Genomic DNA, 27,613 nt, shown 5'->3' with positions numbered 1-27,613 from the left:
TATAATGTCCTCCTAAATGGATATCAGGCCCTTGTAGAGCAAAATTGAGTATTTTGGTCTAAATAACCCAAAATGTGATGTCCACATATGTGGACGCCAGGTCCTAGGAGGTTAAAGTAGACCTATTGTGCTTGTCCTTGTTTTCAGTAGATTGCTCAAGTGGTGAATGCTCATAGTTTCTAATGAGGTCAATAATTGTATAAGTAATGGCTATGAGCCAAAGGCTCAGGCGTCTGACTGCTCTTGGTTTTATTCACTTTTTTCAAACACTGGGCTCTGTATGATGTCACGTAGCTGGGATGTCCCTAATTTGGTCATCTCAGGCACACGGTTCTAGCTGTGAGCACAGAAGCCCCACCCGGTTGGCTTCATTAAAAATTCAATTGAATTATCTGAAATAATTGGTCAAAGATTCATTTAATTATAAATTCAATTAGTTGAAATTCTAAATTTTATTAATTAATTGTAAGATATGAGTTTGAGGTTCTTTTTTCCTTCTTTTTTGTGATTTTTTTTTTTTTTCATAATTTTTAATTTTTATGTCACAAATCAACTTCAGTGCACTTACCATGAGGTTATGGTTTAGGCTGCGCTCTTAGATGCCTTAAAGTCACGATCTGTAACATAGCCTGATTGCTGATTGGCTGGGAAAAATCCATGTCGTTCCAAGACCTGATGGAAAGGGGAGGGGGGCCAGGTTGGATGTCTGCTGAAATTAGCAAATATGGTTTGGTAGAAATCATGTTTGGTAGACAAAGTAAAACAGAAAAGCTACTCTAGTAGAGTCCAAGAATCTAATTATGGCTCTTGAAATAAGCATAATAACTTCAGTTTAAGAACAAAGATGGCTACAGGTGGACCCATATTTCCTTTAATGGCCATTACCGACCAGCTTACAACAAGAGCCAGCTTGGCAGCAAGTAGGAGTTAAGGCATAACTTAATCTGTTCCCCCTGAGCAATCAAAGTCCAGAGGAATATCCTCAGTAGATTTTAACCACTCTCTGATTTGCAGTAGAAACTATTTTTGGGCTGTCATGCCCTGGATGTAGGAGGTTATCTCATGTGTCTGGGAGTCAAAGGTTTCATAGGAATGTCTCTTTCCAAAACTGAGAGGAAGCCATCATTATCACAGTGTTGGCAGACTTTTCGGACATACGTTACAGGTTATATTATAACAACGAGAGGAATGCGAAGGCCGGAGGAAGCATCTCATTCATCAACCCAAGCTAATCACTCACTTTGGGATATGTGGCAAAACACCCTCTCTGTAGTGCCTTTGTCGTTTCACAAGTTCTCTAAAACCGTTTGATTGTCTTGGCCCCCTAAAAACCTTTCGAGTTCCCCAGAGAAATTTCACATTATACTGCAATTGACTAAAGTAAAGCCAGCAGAGTCATAGTAAAGAGCTGGTTGTCTGAAAGACTGGTTTAGCATATTGACTTGGCTGCATTTTCTCTCTCTGCTCTTTGAGAAGATTTGATTTTGCCTTGCCAATTTGTGGATATTTTGGAAGATACAAAAAATAGCGATAACAAGAAAATATTCAGTTGCATAATGCACACGTTTGACAGCTAGTTGGCTTCTTACCTCACTTTCTTTCTCCACAGGGTGAGTTGGAACGCCAGCTCCTGCAAGCCAACCCCATCCTTGAATCTTTTGGCAATGCCAAGACAGTGAAAAATGACAACTCATCTCGCTTTGTGAGTTCACATTTCTTGTTTAAATGATCATTTTCCAGATTTAAACACATGAGCACAGACAGATATCCAGAAGGGAAAAACATCGAGTCTGTTATGAGGTTGTAAAAACATTGTGTCTTCGTGTTAAACAGCTTTAGCATGCAATGTTTGATCCCACTCTAGGTTTGACATATATTTAGTTACAGAATCTATTCTAAATGTTTTATGCAAAAACATCAAACATTTGAATCTTCCTTTTTTTTCCCCCCCCTGAGATAAATTGATATGCTCTTATTTGGGGTAAAACTAACCGTTTCTGGTCTTTCTGACATACTGTCGGTCATTCTTACATGAATGTTCCTCAAGACGTCATTCAAACATTTCTGCAGGACTGTCAGAACAAGCCACAGTATTCATTCAATCAGTTACAGCACTTTGCAAACATATTGAGTCATTTCCTTTTCTTTTGCTTCAACAAAGCATTTTTAAAGTGGTCTCAAACTATTGCTTGAAACCACTTTTAAAATTAACTCTTTCTCCAGGTTTTCTAACGGTCTTTCAGAGTTTTTCTTTTGACATTGGCTTCAGTCCAGTCCTTGTACCTGACCATTTCAGAGGAATGTTTTTGTTTGCTGAGCTACTTAACACTCACCTGTAAATCATTCAAGCATAAAAGAGTCACCTAACTCCACGTGGGATGAACCCATCTTGAGTCTGCACAATTTCAAATTATATCTTTAGGCACTAAAGCAGCAACTTTTGGTTAAAAATGCCATCAGCATGTACAGAGGAGGTGAAGGGAGAAGTACAACAGTGAGTGTCTGTAGCCATCTGTAAAGCACAGTGGAGGCTCTGTTGTGGTTTGGGGATTTTGTTTCACCATGCAGTACCGTCTGGAAAGTGGCATTGGCGCTGGCTTTATTTTTCAGCATGACAATGAACCCAAACACACTGCCAATGCAGTAAAAGCATACCTGGATAGAAAAAGACAAAATGTAACTGTATTAGTCAACAAGAGCTTTAAATGTCATTCAAGAAGCCTGGAGAACTGTTCCTGAAACTTCAGGAGTAAATTACAGCAATAGAAATTACAAGGAAGCTGCCTAAGAGAGTTCAGGCTGTGTTGAAGAATAAATGTAGTCATGCCAAAATTGACTCTCCAGATTGCTAAAATTGTACAAATTCTGGCTTAAGACTTTTGCACAATACTGTACTGCTACTCGATTTGACAGTATATAAAGGTCCAGTGACTTTAGAGACTTGTACAGTGTTGAAAGCAACATGCAAACCTTACTAGATCCAAGTAAGATTGCTCAGAAAATTTACCAAAGAGCACATTGACACATGTTCAGGCTCTGTCAGGTTAAATGGGAGGGGTGCATTTCTGAATGAGGTTTTTGCGAGATTTAGCCGGACATGGTGGGTGGAATATTGTTACCTTTGCAGATGCAGAGTACTGCAAAGATTTCTTCATATTCACCCATCTAGATGAAAGCAGTCTCGGTCTCCTAATCCAACTCACAAAACTGTTTAATACATTTTTGGGGCTTCTCAGTTTGAATAATGCAACTTTGGAAGATTTTATAAAAATAAAAATGTTGTTTCGTAAGTGGACTGATGTCATGCTTCTAATATTCGCTTATTTCAGATCATGTTGAGATGAGTTACAGTAATCGCAACAATTCTCACTCTAAACATTTAACATTTTTTTGTGACTAAGTAAACCATGTGGTCAAGATTAACCACCATGGAGCCTGGGTCCTCGTGAATCACCCTCCGTCTGGGATGCAGAGCAGTGAATACCAGGAGACAGATGGGCACAAATATTCACGCACGCTTGCTCACAATCACTGTCAGGAAACCGCACACATGCCTGAGATTCTTTCTGACCTGTCAACCTGGTATTTCCTAATATAGACATTTTGTTCTTCACCACATTTCTGTCATCTGCAAGGACCTACAAGGTGGTACTTAAAACGCAGCTGTGCCCAGAGGGAGAAAAAATAAATAGAGGACAGCTGCAAATACACATATACATAATAACGTATAAACACTCATGCATCACAGGCTTTGTGATTATCTGCGAAGTTCAACAAATGTCTTAATTTCTCTTAACAGTGTTTTGTTTCTTGCAGGGAAAGTTCATCAGAATCAACTTTGACGTCACAGGCTACATTGTTGGGGCCAATATTGAAACCTGTATCCTTATTATTTGCAGGGACTAAAGAAGCAAAGGGATAAATCAATGTTTAAAAATAAAGGGCTAAAAGAGAGGATGCTCACTGAGATAAGAGAGCAGTGAAGGTTGTATGTATCACCAGAGCTTGTGCTTAACCACAAGAATGTAATTTCCCAGAATAAACACGAGGACAATGAGCTATAGAGAAGCAACACTGGTATTGTTACTCCTCATTTTTATGTGTTGTTATTAGTGGTGAGAAAACAAATACACAAGTCTAATTTTTTATGTGAAATTTCTGTGTTCTAACACAAAAAAACGTTAAAGATAGTTTCCCAACTTATTGGTTGGCCTCCACTGGAAACAGAGGATTACCAAAAATTGCAAGAGGTAAACCTTTCCAGTCAAACTGCATGTGGCAAAACAGGAGCTTCTTCTTCATTAGTGGAGCCACAGAGTCATATTTTAGTTTTGTGATTTCCTTGTCAGGACTTAACTTTTGTTCTCAGATCTTCTGGAGAAGTCAAGAGCCATTAGACAGGCCAAAGATGAGAGGACCTTTCATATTTTCTATCGCCTGCTGGCAGGGGCTGGAGAGCATCTTCGAAGTGAGTGTCTGTGCACTGCTTTCAAAGCACGAGCAGAGAGAGTGAACTGATTAAATTGGTGTGCTGTTAAAATTGTAGACAAACAAGGAGTTTGTCAGAGTTTCAGCCTGAGTCTCACTTTACTTAACATATATATATATTTATATGTATACAAATGAACTTGTTATTCAGCTGGGTCATTGTGCTGTTTCTGGCTTTTCCCCCTTAGATCAGGAGATGAAATCTCTGTTTTATGCTGATCAGCTTGTTCTTCTGTCTCCTACTGAACAAAGATTACAGCCACAGTCGGACAGATAAATGGTGTCAGAGCTGGGACCTGGCAGTAAATATTGAAAAAACTAATATCAACAGATTCACCATAAATAATCAAATCACTTAACACAGGATAAGCTGTACCTGCCTTGATACTCCAATAAGAGCATTAGGAAGCTCAAGATATTAGTGAATGTCATAAAAATAAAACATCTGAGACAAATGTTATAACTTTCACATTCCAAGTAAAATCTTGTTTAACTCTTTTCCGCTTGAAAGCCAACTATGAGTAACCCTTGAAGCTCTTTTCTGAACTGAGCAGCTTCTGTCATATTTCAGGCCGGCTTATATAACAAAATGACTGGGTATCAGAAGTTAACGAAGATGGTCTCTGCCCATGCAGCTGCTCTCGGAAAAACACGGAAACTATTCTGATACCAAAGCTTCAAAGCTTGTCATTAAGTGTAGAGTGGAGGTCATCAAATGTTGTGTTTATGGGGGAAAGAGATGAAATGTTTGATAGTATCATCCTGCCCCTGGATGAACATACAGTAGAATTTCCATGCAGAGTTCTGCAGATACATTTTAGATGTACACAGTAAAACACCAACAAATGCCTATTGTGCAAAATCAAGCGGATGCCCACTGATCATTAAAATTCAGAAAGGAGCACTTAGATGTTTTTAATCACCTTAAGAGTCCAGCCCCAACATGCTCACTGCTCCAGAGCCGTCCAAACTCCAGAAAAAACAATTAAAGTTGCTTTTACCATCATCCTTAATTTAAAATATGTTCTACAGTATAAAGAACATCTCTTTTTTCCTTTCCTTCTTTAGCGGATCTGCTCCTCGAAGGCTTTAACAACTACCGTTTCCTGTCAAATGGTAACATTCCCATTCCGGGCCAGCAGGACAAGGAGAATTTCCAGGAGACGATGGAGGCCATGCACATCATGAGTTTCTCCCATGACGAGATCGTCTGTGAGTTATAGTTCCATCTGTGCTCCATTCCTTTGGAAATCCAGGTTCCTCAGACACTGCTTTTCCTCAGGCGTTGCCTGGCACTCAGTAAGGTTTTTATCTCATCCTGTTTTTGTCAGGCATGTTGAAGGTGGTCTCTGCAGTGCTGCAGTTCGGAAACATTGTTTTTAAAAAGGAGAGAAACACCGATCAAGCTTCCATGCCTGAGAATACAGGTAAACGACATCCAGTCGAAATAAACAAACACAACTCTTCTCACAGTTTCTGATTTAAAAAGCTTTTAAATACAGCAGGTTTATGTAAAACAAAACAACCTTTCGTTGTATTCTTTATGATTTGATTTCTGTTGTATATAAATAAGTGGCATGGTTTGTTTTCACTATTTCTCCCAGCGGCACAGAAGCTCTGCCACCTGCTTGGAATGAATGTTATGGAGTTTACCAGAGCTATCCTCACCCCGAGGATCAAAGTGGGCCGAGACTATGTGCAGAAGGCACAGACCAAAGAACAGGTAAGGTGCCATCTATGGCCAGGTTGTACTAGCTTACCAGAAAGTCCACCTGGAGGATATATTTGTAGTTCTAGCCTTGTAGTGTATGGGCTAGATCACCTGACCAAAGCAAAATGGAGAAGATGCAGACATCCACATGGAGCTTCACGTTTAACCTCTGATGACGTTTTTGTTACTCTGTCCCAAGCGGACTCTTGCATCTTCCCAGAACATTAGTGTAAAACTGTGAGAATAATTAAGCAAATCTCCACATTATTTTATTGAATGTCAGGAAATCATGACAGATTTTCTTAAAAATGTTTTAAATCTCAAACTTTTCAAGTAGTTTTTATTGCATGAGCAGCATTGTTAAAAATCCTCAGAGCTGGAAACGTTTTATATTCCTGATTACAAAAAAATCCAAATCAGTAATCAGTTTAGTTGAATTTTAAGTTGTTTTTATAAGAACTTAATAAACTAAATGTTTCTTAATAGCTATGTTTGTATTCCATTTTTGTCTTTTTATTTGCAGCTGAAAAGGTTAATTTCCAGCGTGCTTAAGGGTACACTTCGTTTTTGCAAACTCAAACCATATGTTTGAACTGGTCCACCAGCTGGCTAATGGATTGTCCTAATTGTGGCCCACTGTTTGACGTCATGCTCCAACACTCCAGACTAAAACAACAACGCAGTGTTTTTTTATGTTGCGCTCGTGTCTGTGTGTCTCATGTATAATTCATGTTGCTCTCCGCACTTTTCTGCTCTCTTTGTTTTACCTCAGGCTGACTTTGCTGTCGAAGCCTTGGCTAAGGCGACGTATGAGCGGCTGTTCCGCTGGCTGGTCCATCGCATCAACAAGGCGCTGGATAGGACCAAACGGCAGGGGGCGTCCTTCATTGGCATCCTGGACATTGCTGGTTTTGAGATCTTTGAGGTGCTCGTTGTGGTGCTTTTAATAGTGACAGATGCTTTTCTGCAACATACAAACTGACGTCTGGCAGATGTAGTTTTGTTCCCTTGTAAGAGTATAAAAACAGACAGGACAGATGATCCGGCAAAAGGATAAACGAAGAAATAAATCACATGTAAAAAGAAACATAGCAAAGATTTACTTCTGCTGTTCACTTTTTTCCTACCAGCTGAACTCATTTGAGCAGCTGTGCATCAACTACACCAACGAGAAGCTGCAGCAGCTCTTCAACCACACCATGTTCATCCTGGAGCAAGAGGAGTACCAGAGGGAGGGCATCGAGTGGAGCTTCATCGACTTCGGCCTCGACCTGCAGCCCTGCATCGACCTCATCGAGAGACCGGTCAGTGTGCTTGTGTGCATGTATGACAGCGTGTCTGCTTTTAAATACACGGTTATTCACTAAATATATCTCCTCAGAATAACCCCCCTGGCATTCTCGCGCTGCTGGATGAGGAGTGCTGGTTTCCCAAGGCCACTGACAAGACGTTTGTAGACAAAGTGCTGCAGGAGCTGGGCACACATAGCAAGTTTCAGAAGCCACGTCAACTCAAAGACAAAGCTGACTTCTGCATCATCCACTATGCAGGAAGGGTACGTAAATCAAAACGAAAGCAATTATCTTTGTTTCCTTTATAGCTTTAAATCCTTCTGCGAGCTCTGTGCATTCCTTATCCAACGACTTTGTTGCTTTTCTCTGTGGCACAGACTTGTGGTGGCGTAGTTTAACCAGGTCACTGCGTTAAAACAATAGCGCTGTTGTTGTGCTGCTGCCGCTGCCGCTGCTGCTGGAACCGAACATCTGGTTCACATTGGTGTGAGATTGAGTGCCTGATGCCTTGCGGTTGCATAACTGAGATGTGAACTTTCACCTTTGTGTGGTATTCTACCATCTGTACGGAAAAAATGATCCTCCGCGGCATTCCAAAGGAGGCGCTTGACATCTGATATCACAGCTACACTGATGCGTGGAATACTGTTTACCTGCTTCTTTTTCTGAATTGCACATGTTTTTACAAGCTCATTGAAGACCACCAGTCAGCTTAACATTAGTCCTTATGAGAAACGGGTGAAAAATGTGGATTCGGATAAATATTTCACATCCAGCTCACAAAACTGGATCCAACATTAAATCTGAACTTAGGCAAACAAATCCTCTGTGACAGAGTGATACCGAAGAGGAAAATAAGTACAAACATAGCAAGTTTGCTTTTCCTGGATTCTGATTAAACCCATATGCGGCTCTTACATTCTTCATGTTAGGTTGCCGGGCGTGTAATTTGCTTGTTATGTTCCACTCTCGTCCAGCACTGTTCGTAGTATGTCACATTTTTGAAAAACACATACAGGTCATTATCCTGTTTCAGACACTTAATCCAACCCAACTGTGCCGCCGCGATTCTTCACTGTGCCGCCAGTCAAATATAATATCCAACTGTGAATCTCATCATATACAGTATTATATCAGTTTGTGGTTTGAAATGGACTCACACAGCACATCTGGTGCTGCCTGTAAGTTAAAACAACGGCTGCGTGGTATTTGGAAATAGGGCCAGACCTAGCTGTCACTTAAGACAGGTGAAGCAACAGAGCAGAGGCAGTTAATCAGAGCCTGAAAACCATTCCTCTGAGAGTGGATTTTGAAAGCCTTTTTATTATTTATACAGTTACACTGCTGTATAAGATAAAAGACAGGAAAGAGAATGAATGGCCTATAGCCAAATTTGCATAAATAAAGCCTGATTTGATGCTTAGCTGTTTTTCCTGTGTGGGTTTTAGGTGGAGGTCACAGCCCCCATGGTATTCACATCTTTGATTTTTGTTTTTTTTACACATATAAAAACACATGAAAGCATTTTTTGTGCTTAAGCAATGCCGATCACTGTTTTTGCTTAGGTGGACTATAAAGCTGATGAATGGCTTATGAAGAACATGGATCCTCTGAATGACAATGTAGCCACGCTGTTGCACCAGTCAACTGACAAGTTTGTGGCCGAGCTCTGGAAAGACGGTAAGTCATTTAGAAGTTTGTGCTGGCCTGAAAAAGCCCATTGAGTCTTCACCTGTACAAAGTGTATTTATATGTATTTCTCTGTTCTCAGCACCACTTCAGACAGACGTTACACACCATAAGTTCCAATGTGACATGCTATAACTGAGTGAATGTCATATTTCATGGAGGGAAATATACTTCCTCTCCTCTCACGCTTTCTCTCAGAGCTAGAGGTGTGTTTTATGGTTTCACTAATGGGGGAAAGGCTTTGCCAGCAGAAACATTAAGTGTAAGTGAGTTAAACCACAGCCAGTACACTCAGTCGAATGAGCTGAATGACATTTGGTGCTAAAACTGCAAATTATACCAGTAAATACCTTGTTAGTGTCTCAGGTGCTAACTGTGGCCCTTAACATTATTGTTCAGATTTTGTGGAAGTAACAATCTGATTAATGAGAAGTTTAATAACATGGTAATAACACTGATATTTACTCTTCTCTCTTCTTTAATAACAGCTAATCAGTGCTGTGAAAGCGTGTGTGTGTGTGTGTGTGTGTGTGTGTGTGTGTGTGTATTGCATGCTTGCTGTCTTTCTTTTTCTCTCTCACTGTCCTGTCTTCTGTCTGTGCCTCTGTTGCTGTAGACATTCAGACGTTTCAGAGAGCCTCTTTCTATGACAATGTGTCTGGGCTCCATGAAGCTCCAGGTGAATGATAGTAACACTTAACCTTTGTAAACCACTGGCTGCTTCTCATGCTCTGCACTGGCGGTCTCATTGGTTTCCTGTCCTGTCATGACTGCACTGTGCACCTGTCCAAAAAGTTCTCCTCCAGCTTTGCATGGCTTTAAAACCTCTCATACGTATTTCTATTGATGCTGGTGGTTTACTGCCACTCTTAAAACTCCGACATCTATTGTTTGTGAAGTCTTATTTTACAAATTGTGAAAATCTCAGACACTAAATGCCTGATCAGCTGGTTCCATTTTAAAGTTGATTCAGGCTCTAGTGTACCAAATGAAGGATTTAAAAAAAATGCTCACTGAATTAATGGGCTGCACACTCAGAATTAGGGTCAACACTTCAAAAGGAAAAATAACTACATCTTGTCAATCCTTATTACTCACAGAATGCTGTTATTAACAATCTACCGTTTAACAAAAAGTGTTTAGTTTACTTAGACATTAAGCAGATATGATAAAAAAAACTAACAAGAAATAGCTCTTCAACATGAGGGTGATGTTTTTTTGTTGTGATGACGTGTGTGAATCTGACTGAAGCTTTTGTAAAATGACAAGATTCAGTTCAGTTCATTTTATTCTTATAAAGCCAGATCACACTCACCTTAAGTTGCTTTATATTGTAAAGTGAAGACCCTAAAATAACACAGACAGAGAAAACGCCAAACCCAACGACCCCCTTTGAGTAAGCGCTCGGCGACAGTGGGAGGCATAAACAGACTTTTAACAGGAAGAAACTTCCAGCAGAACCAGGCTTAGGGAAGGGCAGCGATTTGCTGTGACCGGTTAGGGGTGACGAAGAAAGGGAGAAAAGGATTAATAATAACTAATGATTAAATGCAGAGAGGCTTATAAAAGAAACAGCCACAAGTAAGCCATCATCCTGAGAACAAAGTGATGTTTTATAAAAATTCATGAATTTGTGTCTTTGTGGCGAAATCTTTTTTTGTTTCATTTTGTTTGTTTACATTTTGAATATGATTTCTAGCACTGATAATTCCTCTGGCGATGTTTATCTTTATATCACAGTTTGTAAACATGTGAACGAAGATGTTTAAACGGGGTCTGTTTCTGAAGTTTTATGCAACTTTTGGTGATCATGTGCACAGTGATAAACATCTGACAATAGTTCCACACTGTCAATCCTCTAAGCTGTGCTTTAATCTAAAAGCAGAGTGAAGAACAGAAACTGCTAGTAAGTAACTACAGATGTAAGAAAATGTTTCTTAAAATTCTGCTTTGCAAATGTCTTATGCAGAAGGAAGTGTGTGTGGGATTCATCCAAAGGAAATATTGTGTAGCCTTTATGAGCACCTCGATCTTTCTGTTTATTATATGGAATTTCCCTTTATTAGATGGCATCAGAGTGCCACCACATATTTAAATTTTGGTTTACTAAACCACCGAGCAAACCCAGAGCAAGAAATGTGATTGCATATTGATTCATTTTGGCCAAATTAACAGAAAAAAATTACAGAAAATTATAAAAGACATTCATATCTAGATCTTACCCAACAGAAAAAAAGGAATAGCGATCCTAGTTTTTCTTATTCCCTACCACACCCCCATTTTTTAGCTATATTTTCATGTGTGTACGGCATTTAGAAGATCATCTGAAGTACATTACTGCTGCTTTGTGGACTCAAATCCATTAGATCTTGCTTTAAAAGCATTTAAGAGTAAAAGACAATTAAGTAGTGTGCTAGCTGAGATGGTCATCACTCACAGCTGGTCTGGTAACAGTGTTGTCTGTCTTCATGCTGTATTATAAAAACAGAAAAGAGCAAACCCAGCTGATTTGAACACGTCAGCCATTATTGGCAGCGTCTCCTGATAAACATTCACATTAGTTTTAAAATACACATGAAAGAATTTGCCGGCTTTTCTCTTTTCTTTTCATGTAAATAGCAGATCATATCAATCATATCTGCATCTGTGGATTCCTCCTTTAATCTAGTTATCCGTAATCCTCTTCAACTAATTTTTCTTTACCAGTTGACCGGATAGTGGGACTGGACCAGGTTGCGGGCATGAATGAGACAGCGTTTGGTGCTGCCTACAAGACCAAGAAGGGCATGTTTCGCACCGTGGGGCAGCTGTACAAGGAGCAACTGTCTAAGCTCATGGCCACACTGAGGAACACCAACCCCAACTTTGTCCGCTGCATCATCCCCAACCATGAAAAAAGGGTCAGTTTTAAAATATAACCATCAGCAAAATTGGGAGTTCGTCACTACCAACAAATGTGCAAATTCTGTGGGGAATTTTAAATGTCTTCACTTATTTATGCTTGCACTGAGATGAGAAACATTTGTACTGATCATCGTGAGTACAGGCAAGAAGCACTGATGCTTTTGGCTGAGAGGAGGACACGTGCACCGCAGTGTCATGGAAACAGATCTCATTTAACCCAAATTAAAAAAAAAAAAAAATGCTATTTATACAGAAGCTTTACATAATATTTTTCATGCTTTCATGTTTCTTTGTTGATCTCATTATTTTTCCTCTTCCTGCTTTGCCAGGCTGGTAAACTGGACCCCCACCTGGTTCTGGATCAGCTGAGGTGTAATGGTGTGCTTGAGGGGATCCGTATCTGCAGACAGGGCTTCCCCAACCGCATCGTCTTCCAGGAGTTCAGACAAAGGTCATTTTTTAATCAGTGTCTCAGTTTATCACCTTAATCTGTTCCTACTAAGGTTTGGAATAAGCTAAATGTATTTATTACTTTAAAAAGAAAACAGTGTAAGGCGCTTTTAGGAATTAAACTTGTCATATATGAATCCATCCATCCATGCATTTCCTTAAACACTAATCCAGTCCAAGGTTTTGGGGGTGCTGGAATCTATCCCAGCTGTCACTGGGTCAGAGGTGGGGTACATGCTGAACTGGTTGCCATTCTGTTATAGGGCTAATACAGAGAGACAGAAAGCTATAAAATAGTGTGATTTACATGTTAAAATAAACACTCACTGGACATTTTATCAGGCACAGCTTGTTAGTAATGAGCGGGACCACTTTTTGTCTTCAGAACAGCCTTAATTCTTCATCAAGGTGCTGGAAACATCTGTATTGACATGATAGTATCACACAGCTGCAGATTTGTCAGCTGCACATCCATGATGTGCATCTCCAGTTCCACCACATCCAAAAGATGCTCTACTGGACTGAGATCTGGTGACTGTGGATGGCTCAGCTCAAATAAGTCTGGTTATTCTTGGGCTGATTAAATATTTGCATTAACGAGAAGTTGAACAGATGTAACTAAAAAAAGGGATTCGTGTGAGCAGTTTCTACCTGACAGGAAACAAAGGACTCGGTCCTGTCTTTCATTCTGTTTTATATAATATTAGCCAGGACATTTTGTCACTCAGTGATGGTGCTTGTTTCTTTCTGCTTTTTAACAAGGTATGAGATCCTCACTCCTAACGCCATTCCCAAGGGCTTCATGGATGGCAAGCAGGCCTGTGAGAGAATGGTAAGGACCCGTCCAAACTCCTGTGATTTATCTTTACATGGAGCAGTCTAAGAAGTAAAGGTCACCTCGTTATTAAAATGATTATAAATAAATCATGAATAGACAACAGTATTATTTCCGTTTCAACCACATCTTCACCTCATCTCCCTCTAAATGGTAGATTCAAGCCCTAGAGCTGGATGGCAACCTTTTCCGAATTGGCCAGAGTAAGATCTTCTTCAGGGCCGGAGTCCTCGCTCACTTAGAGGAAGAGAGGGACCTGAAAATCACAGACATCATCATTTACTTCCAGGCTGTTTGTCGAGGATATCTGGCACGCAAGTAAGTAGAAACAGAGTTGTTTCTATATATTTGATCACAAAAATCTCACTGTTGTCTCTCTTTTCTTCTCGGTTTTCTTCAGGGCCTTCGCTAAGAAACAGCAGCAGCTCAGTGCGCTAAAGGTTCTCCAGAGAAACTGTGCTGCTTACTTAAAGCTGCGTCACTGGCAGTGGTGGAGACTCTTCACTAAGGTGTGTAATTGTCATTTCTCAGTGCTGATAATTATTAAGAGTTTGTAGTAGTCAGTGTTGTGCAAAAGCAGAGTCCCTCTGGTTTTGCTGCTACTGTTCGTTTGTATCCACAGGTGAAGCCCCTGCTGCAGGTGACCAGGCAGGAAGAGGAGTTGCAGGCTAAGGATGAAGAGCTGGTCAAAGTGAAGGAGAAGCAGATGAAGGTGGAGGGAGAGCTGGTGGAGATGGAGAGAAAACATCAGCAGGTTGGTTACAACTAAAGCAATAACATCAAGTGTTCGCTTTAATGTTGAACTCTCTAAGGTGCACAATCGACACATTAACATTATCGATGTGTAGCTAATGGAAGAGAAGAACATCTTAGCCGAGCAGCTGCAAGCGGAGACAGAGCTGTTCGCAGAGGCCGAGGAGATGAGAGCTCGTCTCGCTTCCAAAAAACAAGAGCTGGAGGAGATCCTCCACGACCTGGAGTCCAGGCTGGAGGAAGAAGAAGAGCGGAGCCAAGAGCTGCAGAACGAGAAGAAAAAGATGCAGTCCCATATCCAGGTATGCCTTCAGGGCATTAATGCAAGGAGAAATATATTATTTGTCTCTCAATTACTTGTGTAACAGCAGGGAATGTTAAAAAAAACAAGTATATTCTAAAATATAACTGACTTACTCAGTGCAAAATATGTTTGCTCATTATGTTTGTTGCTGTGCGTAGGACCTGGAAGAACAGTTGGATGAGGAGGAGGCTGCCAGGCAGAAGCTGCAGCTGGAGAAAGTGACGGCTGAAGCTAAAATGAAGAAATACGAAGAGGACATTTTGCTGCTGGAGGACCAGAACTCCAAGTTCCTCAAGGTGAGAGGAAGATGCCTCTAAAAGGGTGGATGCATTCATGTTTGAGTTGGAAAGTTAGCTGTGCATTAAGGGGTCTGTCTCTTTTCATTTTTAGGAAAAGAAGCTGCTTGAGGACAGAATCAATGAGGTGACCTCGATGCTAGCTGAAGAGGAAGAGAAGGCCAAGAACCTGGGCAAGGTCAAAAACAAGCAGGAAATGATGATGGTCGACCTGGAGGGTAAACAAGTGAACCATAGCATCTGTAGAATAGCAAACTATCACTTCTACAGCACGGTTGTTAAAAGAACCGTCTTATATTAAATCGATGTTTTATTGTGTTTTATAATCAGAGAGGCTGAAAAAAGAGGAGAAGACCCGGCAGGAGCTAGAGAAGGCCAAGAGGAAGCTGGATGGGGAGACGTCTGACTTCCAGGACCAGATATCAGAGCTGCAGTCACAGATAGAAGAACTTAAAATGCAGCTGAGCAAGAAGGACGATGAGCAGCAGATGATGCAGGCGAGGTAGGAGATGGTAGCCCGACTACGGAGGAGAATGAGAACAGACTGAGCTAAATATGGGCTTCAGAGTCATAGAAATTCTAAAGTGATTAGAGCAGGAGTGAGATAAGTGTTGCATAGCATTACGAAGCAGTCAGCGCACTGGAAACATTCACACCAGCCATTTTATATGGAGCGTTTTATTAGACTCCCAACATTGCAGACCGGTGTACAACAGTGGTCTTATTGTTAGAGTTCACTTTTTGTTGCTCTGCTTGGTGACCTGGCGCCGGCTGATATTTACTACGTGACTCTCACAGCACGGGAATGTGTTTGGAGTGTGCGATTGTTATTTGTGAGGTATTACTGGTCATTTATAAGTGTGAGATCATACTACATTCATCCATTTCTTTTATTTGGAATCAACAGTGATCCTGCCTCTGCTGCCACCCACTGGACCAATGGTTTCATTACATGCACGGCATTTTTGGAGAAGCAAATCTGAATAAGCACTGAAACTACTATTCAAGTCTAAACCGTCTTACATTCAACCAATGGTTTCTTGGTTTTATAATTAGACAGGCTGAAGGAAGAAGAGAGGAAATGACTGAAAAAGTTTCTAGTGCTTATTTTTAGTGGAACATTGAGGTTGTCCTATATCTCCAGAGGCATTGCGGTTTTATATTATAGACACTTTTATACTTTGATTTCAGGAGCGAGGAAGAAGTCAGCCATAAGAACAATGCTCTGAAGCAGATTCGGGAGCTGCAGGCGCAGCTGTCTGAGCTGCAGGAGGACCTCGAGTCCGAAAAACAGGCCAGGAACAAGGCTGAGAAACTCAAGAGGGACTTGAGTGAAGAGCTTGAGGCCCTGAAGACTGAACTGGAGGACACCCTCGACACAACTGCAGCCCAGCAGGAGCTTAGGTACTGTATGCTTCATTTCTCATCCATATTTTAAAGAATGGTGCATTTGAGAGAGCTTGTTATGTTCTCTGTAGGACCAAGCGTGAACAGGAGGTTGCAGAGCTGAAGAAAGCCATCGAGGAGGAGACTAAAAACCACGAGGCTCAGATCCAGGAGATGCGACAGAGGCATGGCACAGCCCTAGAAGAGCTGTCCGAACAGCTGGAACAGGCAAAGAGGGTAACTGACCTTTTTCCAATCAGCAGATTCACAAGTTACTATAGGCTCTACCCAGTCATTTAATACTAATGTTTATTATGGATTATACGTAGTTCAAGGCTAACCTGGAAAAGACCAAACAGAGCCAAGAGACTGCCAACAAGGAGTTGGCCAGCGAGGTGAAGAGTCTGCAGCAGGCAAAGCAAGAGTCCGAACACAAGAGGAAGAAGCTGGAGGCTCAGCTGCAAGAATTCATGGCCAGGGTCACTGAAGGAGAGAGGTCTAAGGGAGAGCTGGCTGAGCGCTCACACAAACTGCAGGTGAGGTGGTGGTGGTGGTGGGGGTGAAACTGGTTTAAGGTACCAGAGCAGAGGAAAAACACATTTTTATTAAATTTGCTAGCTTATCAAAAATATCTGGATTCTTCTAGAAGTAAAATCCTCTTGTTCGTGTACACAAGCTTAAAGTAAATGAACTGGTTCTTCTGTAGTGCTTCCTATCTATCATTCACACTCCGAAGGATACTTTGGCATACAGGGAGTGCAGAATTATTAGGCAAATGAGTATTTTGTCCACATCATCCTCTTCATGCATGTTGTCTTACTCCAAGCTGTATACGCTCGAAAGCCTACTACCAATTAAGCATATTAGGTGATGTGCATCTCTGTAATGAGAAGGGGTGTGGTCTAATGACATCAACACCCTATATCAGGTGTGCATAATTATTAGGCAACTTCCTTTCCTTTGGCAAAATGGGTCAAAAGAAGGACTTGACAGGCTCAGAAAAGTCAAAAATAGTGAGATATCTTGCAGAGGGATGCAGCAGTCTTAAAATTGCAAAGCTCCTGAAGCGTGATCATCGAACAATCAAGCGTTTCATTCAAAATAGTCAACAGGGTCGCAAGAAGCGTGTGGAAAAACCAAGGCGCAAAATAACTGCCCATGAACTGAGAAAAGTCAAGCGTGCAGCTGCCAAGATGCCACTTGCCACCAGTTTGGCCATATTTCAGAGCTGCAACATCACTGGAGTGCCCAAAAGCACAAGGTGTGCAATACTCAGAGACATGGCCAAGGTAAGAAAGGCTGAAAGACGACCACCACTGAACAAGACACACAAGCTGAAACGTCAAGACTGGGCCAAGAAATATCTCAAGACTGATTTTTCTAAGGTTTTATGGACTGATGAAATGAGAGTGAGTCTTGATGGGCCAGATGGATGGGCCCGTGGCTGGATTGGTAAAGGGCAGAGAGCTCCAGTCCGACTCAGACGCCAGCAAGGTGGAGGTGGAGTACTGGTTTGGGCTGGTATCATCAAAGATGAGCTTGTGGGGCCTTTTCGGGTTGAGGATGGAGTCAAGCTCAACTCCCAGTCCTACCGCCAGTTTCTGGAAGACACCTTCTTCAAGCAGTGGTACAGGAAGAAGTCTGCATCCTTCAAGAAAAACATGATTTTCATGCAGGACAATGCTCCATCACACGCGTCCAAGTACTCCACAGCGTGGCTGGCAAGAAAGGGTATAAAAGAAGAAAAACTAATGACATGGCCTCCTTGTTCACCTGATCTGAACCCCATTGAGAACCTGTGGTCCATCATCAAATGTGAGATTTACAAGGAGGGAAAACAGTACACCTCTCTGAACAGTGTCTGGGAGGCTGTGGTTGCTGCTGCACGCAATGTTGATGGTAAACAGATCAAAACACTGACAGAATCCATGGATGGCAGGCTTTTGAGTGTCCTTGCAAAGAAAGGTGGCTATATTGGTCGCTGATTTGTTTTTGTTTTGTTTTTGAATGTCAGAAATGTATATTTGTGAATGTGGAGATGTTATATTGGTTTCACTGGTAAAAATAAATAATTGAAATGGGTATATATTTGTTTTTTGTTAAGTTGCCTAATAATTATGCACAGTAATAGTCACCTGCACACACCGATATCCCCCTAAAATAGCTAAAACTAAAAACAAACTACAAACTACTTCCGAAAACATTCAGCTTTGATATTAATGAGTTTTTTGGGTTCATTGAGAACATGGTTGTTGTTCAATAATAAAATTATTCCTCAAAAATACAACTTGCCTAATAATTCTGCACTCCCTGTATAGACTCGAGTAGCCAGGGATCGAACCACCAACCTTAGGTTTTTTAACCTTTTTCATTGTAGTGTAACTTTTTACTGTTCAGTTCTATTTCTTTGTGTGACTCTTTGTCTTTTCTCTTGACGATAAGTCGACGTTGTAAGAATTCTTTTGTAGCTGTTTAGTCTTTACTTTGGACAACAGCTGCTTCATTTAATGAGTTTATATTAGTACACACTGATTGCTAAAGGACAGATTCTTGAAAAACTGTAAATATAAGCTCACAGAGATGTTGTTTCACCACTTGTCATTTTTGTATTCAAATGTGTTGGACTAAAGCAGATAATCTGGTTTAAAATCTTCACACAGACTGAGCTGGACAATGTGTCTACCATGCTGGAAGATGCAGAGAGGAAGGGGATCAAGTTGGCCAAAGATGTCGCTGGGCTAGAGAGTCAACTGCAAGACACACAGGTAGCGTAAAGTTAACTGTGATATTAAAGGGAACCTCCTATGCTCATTCCCAGCTCAGTATTTCTATTCTATTTCTATTCTTATTCAAGTACAAAATGCTTCTTTGTCTTATACTGGGCCTTGGTGAACCCCCTTATAACTTTTCCAGTGCCTCCATTACAGTGTATATACACACTGTAATGGGTCCTCTTTTAGCCTCAAAACCATTTAAGTGAAACTGTTCTTTTAAAATAACTGTATCCATATTTATTGTTATTAGGAGCTACTCCAGGAGGAGACCCGCCAGAAACTAAACCTCAGCAGTCGAATTCGCCAGCTGGAAGAGGAGAAAAACACTCTGCAGGAGCAGCAGGAGGAGGATGAGGAGGCACGCAAGAATCTGGAGAAACAGATGTTTACCTTACAGGCTCAGGTAGGACATGATTTCTGCTGTAGGAAACAATGTTTAAGTAATGTGACTGTCCTTTAAATAAGTTTCTTTTCTGTGGTGCAGCTGTCAGAGAGCAAGAAGAAGCTTGAAGACGATGTCGGAACAATCGAAGGCCTGGAGGAGACGAAGAAGAAGCTGCAGAAGGACCTGGAACTGGCCAACCAGCGTCTGGAAGAGAAGACGATCGCTTTTGAAAAGATGGAGAAGACCAAGACTCGTCTGCAGCAGGAGCTCGATGATCTAACTGTGGACTTGGACCACCAGAGACAGATCGTCTCCAACCTGGAGAAGAAACAGAAGAAGTTTGACCAGGTGAGAACATGTCAGTGGACTCAATTTCAAGCCAGTTTGTTGTACATACATTTTTTTGTTTTAAAGGTAAGACAGTATAGATGTTATCACTAATTAATTTTCTGTTTCTTAAAATAACAACTCGGTTCTCTTGATAGATGCTGGCTGAGGAGAAGAGCATCTCGGCTCGTTACGCTGAGGAGCGTGACCGTGCTGAAGCTGAGGCCAGAGAGAAGGAGACCAAAGCTTTGTCCATGGCCAGAGCCCTGGACGAGGCACTGGAAGCCAAAGAGGAGCTGGAGAGGATTAACAAGCAGCTCCGCGCTGAAATGGAAGATTTGATGAGCTCAAAGGACGACGTGGGCAAGAATGTGAGCGGCACAGTGTTCGAACAGTGTTTTAGAAGGGGACCTTTTAAGTTTGCATCCACGTGTTTCTTCTTTTTTTTCATTCACCCCTCTTCCTTCTCTTTTTCATAACTCACACACATATCAGGTCCATGAGCTGGAGAAGTCAAAGCGCACGCTGGAGCAGCAGCTGGAGGAGATGAAGACTCAGCTGGAGGAGCTGGAGGACGAGCTGCAGGCCACAGAGGACGCCAAGCTGCGCCTGGAGGTCAACATGCAGGCCATGAAGGCCCAGTATGAGAGAGACCTGCAGGGCCGGGACGACCAGAATGATGAGAAGAAGAGAGCACTGGTCAAGCAGGTGCAAATCAAATCATCTAATTGTGTTGCGTTGGTTCGTTCCCCATAATTTCCACACTAATGACTTGTGATGCCTCCTTCCAGGTGCGAGAGATGGAGGCGGAGTTGGAGGATGAGAGGAAGCAGAGAGCTTTGGCTGTGGCTGCTAGAAAGAAGCTGGAGATGGACCTGAAGGATATAGAGGGTCACATAGAAGGAGCCAACAAGGCTCGAGACGAAGCCATCAAACAGCTGCGCAAGTTACAGGTGCAGATTTTATTCACGTGTTTGCATCAGACGAATTTTTATACTTTATTCTCCAGTCATGCCTTGTTTTTGTTTCCTTCAGGCCCAAATGAAAGACTACCAGAGGGAGCTGGAAGACACCCGAGCTTCCAGGGACGATATTTTTGCCCTATCCAAGGAAAACGAGAAGAAGCTCAAGAGCCTGGAGGCAGAGATTGTACAGCTACACGAGGTCAGGACAGTGTGAAGCTCAGACGTTTTGTGATGTTTGTTGCTATGCAGGGTGTCGGTGATTCAGTTAGCAGCAGTTATACATTCAAGAGTCCCTCTTCATGTTCGATGAAGTGCTGATAGACTGTTTTTTCTGCTCTGCAGGACTTAGCAGCGTCTGAGAGGGGACGACGCCACGCAGAGCAGGAGCGCGATGAGCTGCAAGATGAAATCTCAAACAGCACCTCTGGGAAGTAAGTTCACCTGCTCTAGGAAATGACATTACTAGAAAAATAAAAAAGTCAAAACAAATGATTCTCAAAAACCAAAACAATAATTTACAGAAAAACTAAAATGACCCCGACAGTCGTATTTCAGCTGCTCTGTTCATCGAGGACGTCTGATTTTTCTCGTTGTGTCAGGGCCGCTCTGATGGATGAGAAGAGAAGGCTGGAGGCTCGCATCGCCCAGCTGGAGGAGGAGCTGGAAGAGGAGCAGGGCAACATGGAGCTACTCAATGACCGCTTCAGAAAGACAACCATGCAGGTTTGGTGTCATACCGCAATGTCAGTATGAGCGTATTCAGTGTCTTTAATCATCCAAGTGTTCATTGGACTAAAACGTTTACTGAGCTGCAAGAAGCTGTAAGAATGTAAGAAAGGATGGATGGGCCCTTGTTTCGTTTCAGAGGTGTATTAGTTTAATGATAACATTGCCTTGAGTTGACTGCAGCTTTTTAAGTAAATGTAAAAAGCCAACAAATCCATGTGAAACCAAAGACGGACAGATGTCATCTCCAAATGAGGGGAGGTCAACCTCAGTCTGGCAGCACTGATGAGGAGGGCAGGTTTTTACCCATCTCGGCTATCAGAGAGGAACCATAACCTGTGTTGTGCACCATCCCTGTCCACTTGGCTCCAATGACGATTTTTTTTTTTTACTCCACCTTTCTCACCCTCCCTCAGGTGGACACTCTGACTACAGAGCTGAGCGCAGAGCGCAGCACAGCCCAGAAAAGCGAAAATGCACGCCAGCAACTGGAGCGTCAAAACAAGGAGCTGCGGGCCAAGCTGGGCGAGCTGGAGGGTTCTGTGAAGAACAGGTTCAAGGCCTCCATCACTGCCCTGGAGGCCAAAATAGCACAGCTGGAGGAACAGCTGGAGCAGGAGGCAAGGTAGGACTTTACTACACCGCTCTTCTTGCTCTAGCTAATGAACAAAACTGGTCAGAGAACTTTACACATGGAACATCTTCTCCACTCAAGGGAGCGAGCGGCAGCCAACAAGATCGTCAGAAGGACCGAGAAGAAGCTAAAAGAAGTCTGCATGCAGGTGGAGGATGAGCGTCGCCATGCTGACCAGTTTAAAGAGCAAGTATGTCTAATGCTGCTGTAAATAAGCTGCATTTATCACTGCACGTGTTCTCAGCTTCAGTTTAACAGCAGTTCTATGTCTCGCGTCTCCGTGTGTGTGAAGGTGGAAAAGGCCAACTCCCGTATGAAGCAGCTGAAGCGGCAGCTGGAGGAGGCTGAAGAGGAGGCCACAAGGGCCAACGCTTCACGTAGGAAGCTGCAGAGAGAGCTGGATGACGCCACCGAGGCCAGCGAGGGCCTGAGCCGTGAGGTCCACACTCTCAAGAACCGCCTCAGGTACAGAGGAGAGGGAGAAAGTGGCTTGATCTTTTGTTTTTAAGAAAGCTACATTGTTACTCTAACCATTTATCGCTAACAGCAGCAGACACTTTCCATTTTAATTTGTGTCTTCCTGTTTTTTCCCTCCTCTCTGCTCCTCTCCCTCCTACAGGCGTGGTGGCCCCATCACCTTCTCCTCCAGTCGCTCAGGCAGACGTCCGCTGCAGGTCGAGGGAACTTCTTCTTTGGACCTCCTGTCCGACGATGAGCTGGAAAACAAAATCACTGACAACAATGCCAATGAGACCCCGGCGCCACAAACGGAGTAGAAGAAAAGCCTTTGCCCTCCCTCAGTCAGCCCTAACAGACACAGCAGGACTCTCACAGCTTAAATAGGGACCCTCTTCTCACCCCTCTGGCCACTTTAGCACATAAAGTCCAAAACATCCCCAGTTTGAGTAGATTTCCCTCTTCAAACCACAGGCAGCATGACCTAAGCCATCCTGACTTTCCTTTTCAACCTTAGCAGACACCAGCAGTTGGGCCCCCAACGCTCTCACCACCGCCCCACTAAAGACTGTAAGAAGCGCCTTACAACTCCGGCTCTGTGCTCGGCTCCTCTAGTTCCCACAAAAGTTAGAAATAAGTTCCCTTTTTGATCGAGGTCAGCTCATATTTCAGTGAGCACACACACGTGTCTGTCTGGGTGATGATTTTCTTCTGCTGGACCACCGTTTAGCTGTTCAGAACGCTTCCAAATGCTAAAACGATAGCACTGCAATATTTGAAAGGAGCACATCATAATGAAAACAGATGCTATTTTTTTCACCACTCTACAATACATGCACCATGTGACTCAGTTTAGTTATATTAGTTATGAACTGGAACTGATATTGTTTGCTTTTCCAGTCCTATGCTAGGATTGTTTGCTTGCGTATGAGTATAAAATGTGAGTGTAAGCTGCTTCGTTGCATTGGTTTCTCTTACATTCGACAGTAGGTCAGTGTTGACTTGTAATTATTTGGCGTGAGCGCTAAATCGCACTCATGTCCTCTCGCTTCATTCTTCTTCTTCTTCTGTGCCTTTTTCGCTCTCTTTAAACTCTAAACCCATTTATGCCACATATACTGTTCATATATTGAACCATGCTTAATTTCATGAAGGTATTTTCATAAAGCAAAAATCATAAATTTACATTTGTAACGGATTATATTAGTGGAAACCTGATTTTCTTTGGCGTGTACGTCCTCCTGCAGTGTGTATGTTGCCACGATGATTGATATGTCAGCCGTGTGGGGTTCTTTGTAGATGGGTGCTATGACTTTTCTTATCAGTAACTTTTATACTTTTTGAGTTATTAAGAGTTAAAAACAATCCAATAGACATCAACTGTATTTATATCTCTGCTATTGTATACGAGACAAACTCCATTCATATTTCAAAATGCTCAGTATTGCACATTGCTCAACTGTACCTTTGCTCATGACACGTACAGTTTATGAGTCTTTAGAAGTTCTATAATGCATTAAAGTCTATGGAGCCCAATACTCTCCTGGTTTCCTCAGCAGTTTGATGTTTTTGTCTATTTTTTGTCTTTTGACTAAAGAGCATTTAGCTGAACTCAAACCAGAGATGCTGCAGATGTCTTCTTCAACGCCAGAGGCATCAAACTTCATTAGTTTGGGAGTCACATATAGCCCAGGAAAATAACTGCATAATAACTAATAACACATCCACGTTTTTACTTTACAGCTAATATAAAAACGAGAAGATTTAGGATGAACAGCTTTAGATATCTCAAGAAAAAAAAGTATTTGTCCGTTTTTCACCCGCCACTCAGAGTGTTGTCAAGAACCGTGTCAGCATGTTTCCTCAGTTTAACCAATTTACTTGTTTTTGGGAAGACAGCCTGTGAGTGTTGAGTGTTACAAAATACAATCATGAACCAGTTCAAAGGTCAGATAAAAAGGGTGAATGCCAACGGAGATAACAGAGTTTAACAGAACCAAAATGTATCTACAATTTTTTTTAAAAAGAAAAAAGAAGAATATCATGTGATGAGTGTGTGAATGCTAGTTTGTAGTGACGGATCCTTAAAAAGAGAAAATCAAAACCAGAACAAACCCATACACACCTGTCTGCTGGGATCTGTTAACACAAAACCAGAAAGACAAAGAAGGTAAAGTATGATGAATGTCCTCAGTAGTTTGTGACTGTGAAAGCCAAAATGGACCCTTTGGTGGAGCGCTTCTAACACTTCAGCAGCCCAGCAGAAGGTTTTATAAAACTGTCTTGCTGATCTTTCCCCTTTACACCTTTTTTGTAACCACTCCAGCCCTAGAAGGTAATTTAATGTCTGTCTGTCTTTCTGTGCACAGAAACCAAACTGCAAACAGCAACAGTGTCCAGTAAGTTTACTCCAGTGCTGTACCTTAGCAGTGTTTAAAGGGGATCCATTATGTTCTCACTTATTTTGTTTTGGGGCTCTAATATAGTAGCTTAGTAGTTCAACATAATCTTTATTTATCCCACACTGGGGGATCATCCTCTGTGTGAAACAAGTTCCTCCCGCTTTCAAGCCAACTTTGTTCTGATTGGCTGCCCCTTGATCATGAACATTTGAACAAACATGTGTGGACCATCCAATGCCAGGCATTTGGTGCCATTCCAGAGCAGCCTTCTCCCTCAGACGAGCTGGGACATTTCACCTCTAAACATTTTTAGGTGATTCAATCAAAAGCCCAAACATAAAATTATGGAGTGTTGGGAAGCACTTACATACAGTGCTTCCCTTTTTATCCAAAACACACAGTGGAGTCTCTGTGTGCGTGTGTGTGTTCAGTGAGAGAGGAGATAAAGTGCCTGTAATGCGCCGAGTTGTGGAAACAACTTCTGTAATCCTTCATCATGTGACTCATAGTAATAATCACTCCATAATGAAGAGAGGTGTCCGCCGTGCAGCAGGTGAGACGCACACAGAGAGACGCAGAGCTGCTTCAGCAGTCACTCCGCAAACCTTAACGGACTTACACGTCAACACCTTCCGGTAAGTATCGCTCACAGCCTGGTTGTTGCTTTGGAAAGTGTTCAAGTGATGGGTGACAGAGGTTTGTTTCGTTATAATCTGCTTCTTATCAGACTTGACCGCACTGGATAGTTTGATCAAATGCAATAAAAGCACTTAAGCAAACTTTTGCCACCTGCAGCTGCTCCAGGGGCATCATGGCTCCCTGTAAACAAGCCAAGAAAAAAAAAGCCAGCAGTGGTGATTCAGTGAGTCATCAGTCATTGTCTGTCGGTTTTAATGGTAAATACCAACAATGGCTTCTGTTGATTACAGGGTTCGGAAAAAGGCTCTACACTGTTGTGACCTTTTTTTTTTTTCATTCATTCATTCATTGACAGCCAAAATATTCAAATGCAAATCAGCCTGCGAATCACAGCCGGGAGATCTGTTCTATAAATACGGATCCAAACCCCCCTGTTGTCCTCGCAGGGCCCGACAGAGGTGATCCTGCGAAGCAGGAAGGAGAGCAGGAGAGCGCAGAAACTCTTTTTCGGGGAGGAGAGCGCAGTGTCGTATAATGTCAGTTGTGGGCGCGCAGCCTTTCATCAAGCCAATGCAGTCCCCACCTTCAGTTTCGCCCGGTATCCAAAGGAGACACACGCTTCCCGCGAGTGAAGTCCGACCGCTCAACACGCAAGATGCCATAAGCGTCTTTGAAATCGAGCGAGAGGGTAAGTGATCCTTCCTGTGGGTCTTATGCTGACGCAGAAATCCGCTCAGACCTTTGCTGAGTGTGAATAATGATTTTGTTATTATAATCACATTAAAGTGTGGTTTAATGTGGGGATTCGATTTATTTAACGAAGTCACGTGATGCACTTTCTCTTGGTGTATGAACTAAAGATGTCGTGATTGCTCCACAGTCGATTAATTGATGGATTTGGTCCGTCTAAATGTGTGCGTAAAAGTTGTGCCAAACCGCTACTGCGCACGGGCCACCAATCTCTCTCTCGCGCGCGCGCGCTCTCACTCTCTCTCTCTCTCAGCATTTATCTCAGTGTCAGGTGAGTGCCCCCTTCACCTGGATGAAGTACGTCACTTCCTCACACTGTGCCCAGAGCTATCCATGGGCTGGTTTGAGGAGGGTCGGCTGGTGGCTTTTATCATCGGCTCTCTGTGGGACCAGGACAGACTCACCACAGTAAGAAATCCTGCATTTTTTCTCTCTCTCCGTCCTTTCACAGTTAAAAATAACCACTAATTATTAAACCTCCCCTTTCCGCTCCACTTTAGGATGCGCTGACGCTCCACAAGCCCTGCGGCTCCACCGTGCACATCCACGTCTTGGCTGTCCATCGCACTTTCAGGCAGCAGGGCAAAGGTCCCATCCTCATGTGGCGTTACCTGCAGTATCTCCGCTGCCTGCCCAACGTGCGCCGAGCGGTGCTGATGTGCGAAGACTTCCTCATCCCCTTCTACCGCAAGTCGGGCTTCAAGGTGCTGGGGCGATGCGCCATCACCGTGGCCAACCTGACCTTCACCGAAATGTGGTACCCAATCAGCGGCCACGCATACATGCGCCGCAACAGCGAAGCGATCCGCTTCCCTCAGCACCCTCTGACTGTGCCCCTGACAAAGACTGACGAACGCGTTGATGTATGAAGTGCTTACTGAGGGCCGAGCAGGCTGTCTCTAATCTAAGAGGAAGGAATTCAGTGTTGTTCTCTGTAGCATCTTTCAGGGTTTGTCTCAAGTTTCCAGCCGTTTCTCTGATTTATTGGACTTTTGATCCCATGTGAAATGATTTTAATATGTATAATAAAACAAAGGATGTACTATATACTGTACTGTGACGTGTTATAAATATGCGAGAAGAGTCAAGTAGTGAGTAACTGGAGTTAAATGTCGCATTTGTGGTAGATTTTGCGCTTGGGTGTAAAGCTGTCTCCCGCTCAGCACCTTCCTGGGCTTCCTACAACTGTGGTCTGACGTCAGTAAACCGGGCTTTAGCAGCTCAGTCACAGCTCCACCATCCTCCAGCTCTTCCTCAGATCCATTAGGGGGCATTAGCTATTGTAAACGCCGAGGGGGGATTAGTTAACCCGTAGGACCAATGACCTTTACCTAAAGAAGCACAAACAGAGCAGGTTGGAGTTAGTTGTGATGACAGTTTGACAAACCATGTAATTTTTTAAGTTCTTTTCTGTTACAGTGTTTCAATAAAATGTTTTATACTGTTT

At 42.5% G+C, this 27,613-nt stretch overlaps 2 protein-coding genes across 6 annotated transcripts in view; both read left to right on the top strand.

Moving 5' to 3' along the window:
- The window catches only part of LOC100690099 (myosin-10), a 60,788-nt gene extending 36,872 nt beyond the window's left edge, over positions 1-23,916 (top strand). For 2 of the 5 annotated variants that reach the window (XM_025906767.1, XM_025906765.1), the window contains 37 exons: positions 1,610-1,702; positions 3,817-3,880; positions 4,370-4,468; positions 5,557-5,700; positions 5,820-5,915; positions 6,093-6,211; positions 6,972-7,124; positions 7,330-7,503; positions 7,581-7,754; positions 9,057-9,171; positions 9,797-9,859; positions 11,887-12,080; positions 12,414-12,535; positions 13,297-13,366; positions 13,527-13,687; positions 13,770-13,878; positions 13,992-14,123; positions 14,218-14,424; positions 14,585-14,722; positions 14,817-14,940; positions 15,053-15,224; positions 15,914-16,126; positions 16,201-16,345; positions 16,438-16,644; positions 18,769-18,873; positions 19,133-19,285; positions 19,367-19,615; positions 19,753-19,965; positions 20,090-20,302; positions 20,386-20,547; positions 20,630-20,758; positions 20,902-20,990; positions 21,159-21,282; positions 21,702-21,910; positions 22,001-22,109; positions 22,212-22,384; positions 22,539-23,916. In XM_025906767.1, the coding sequence (XP_025762552.1) occupies positions 1,610-1,702; positions 3,817-3,880; positions 4,370-4,468; positions 5,557-5,700; positions 5,820-5,915; positions 6,093-6,211; positions 6,972-7,124; positions 7,330-7,503; positions 7,581-7,754; positions 9,057-9,171; positions 9,797-9,859; positions 11,887-12,080; positions 12,414-12,535; positions 13,297-13,366; positions 13,527-13,687; positions 13,770-13,878; positions 13,992-14,123; positions 14,218-14,424; positions 14,585-14,722; positions 14,817-14,940; positions 15,053-15,224; positions 15,914-16,126; positions 16,201-16,345; positions 16,438-16,644; positions 18,769-18,873; positions 19,133-19,285; positions 19,367-19,615; positions 19,753-19,965; positions 20,090-20,302; positions 20,386-20,547; positions 20,630-20,758; positions 20,902-20,990; positions 21,159-21,282; positions 21,702-21,910; positions 22,001-22,109; positions 22,212-22,384; positions 22,539-22,695 (5,373 nt within the window). In that variant the 3' untranslated portion in view covers positions 22,696-23,916. The remainder of the gene's footprint in view (positions 1-1,609; positions 1,703-3,816; positions 3,881-4,369; positions 4,469-5,556; positions 5,701-5,819; positions 5,916-6,092; positions 6,212-6,971; positions 7,125-7,329; positions 7,504-7,580; positions 7,755-9,056; positions 9,172-9,796; positions 9,860-11,886; positions 12,081-12,413; positions 12,536-13,296; positions 13,367-13,526; positions 13,688-13,769; positions 13,879-13,991; positions 14,124-14,217; positions 14,425-14,584; positions 14,723-14,816; positions 14,941-15,052; positions 15,225-15,913; positions 16,127-16,200; positions 16,346-16,437; positions 16,645-18,768; positions 18,874-19,132; positions 19,286-19,366; positions 19,616-19,752; positions 19,966-20,089; positions 20,303-20,385; positions 20,548-20,629; positions 20,759-20,901; positions 20,991-21,158; positions 21,283-21,701; positions 21,911-22,000; positions 22,110-22,211; positions 22,385-22,538) is intronic. The other 3 variants (XM_025906768.1, XM_019358204.2, XM_025906766.1) reach the window with 2 other exon arrangements.
- Positions 23,917-25,018: 1,102 nt separating this feature from the next.
- Positions 25,019-27,613, top strand: LOC100689833 (serotonin N-acetyltransferase). The gene is made up of 4 exons (XM_003443094.5): positions 25,019-25,412; positions 25,863-26,104; positions 26,420-26,574; positions 26,667-27,613. The coding sequence occupies exons 2-4, from the start codon at positions 25,951-25,953 to the stop codon at positions 27,033-27,035; spliced, it is 678 nt and encodes a 225-aa protein (XP_003443142.1). The 5' UTR covers positions 25,019-25,412; positions 25,863-25,950; the 3' UTR covers positions 27,036-27,613.

The sequence above is a fragment of the Oreochromis niloticus genome, linkage group LG4 (genome assembly GCF_001858045.2).
Source record: "Oreochromis niloticus isolate F11D_XX linkage group LG4, O_niloticus_UMD_NMBU, whole genome shotgun sequence".
Lineage (NCBI taxonomy): Eukaryota > Metazoa > Chordata > Actinopteri > Cichliformes > Cichlidae > Oreochromis > Oreochromis niloticus.
This window is presented reverse-complemented; position numbering and strand designations above follow the sequence as displayed.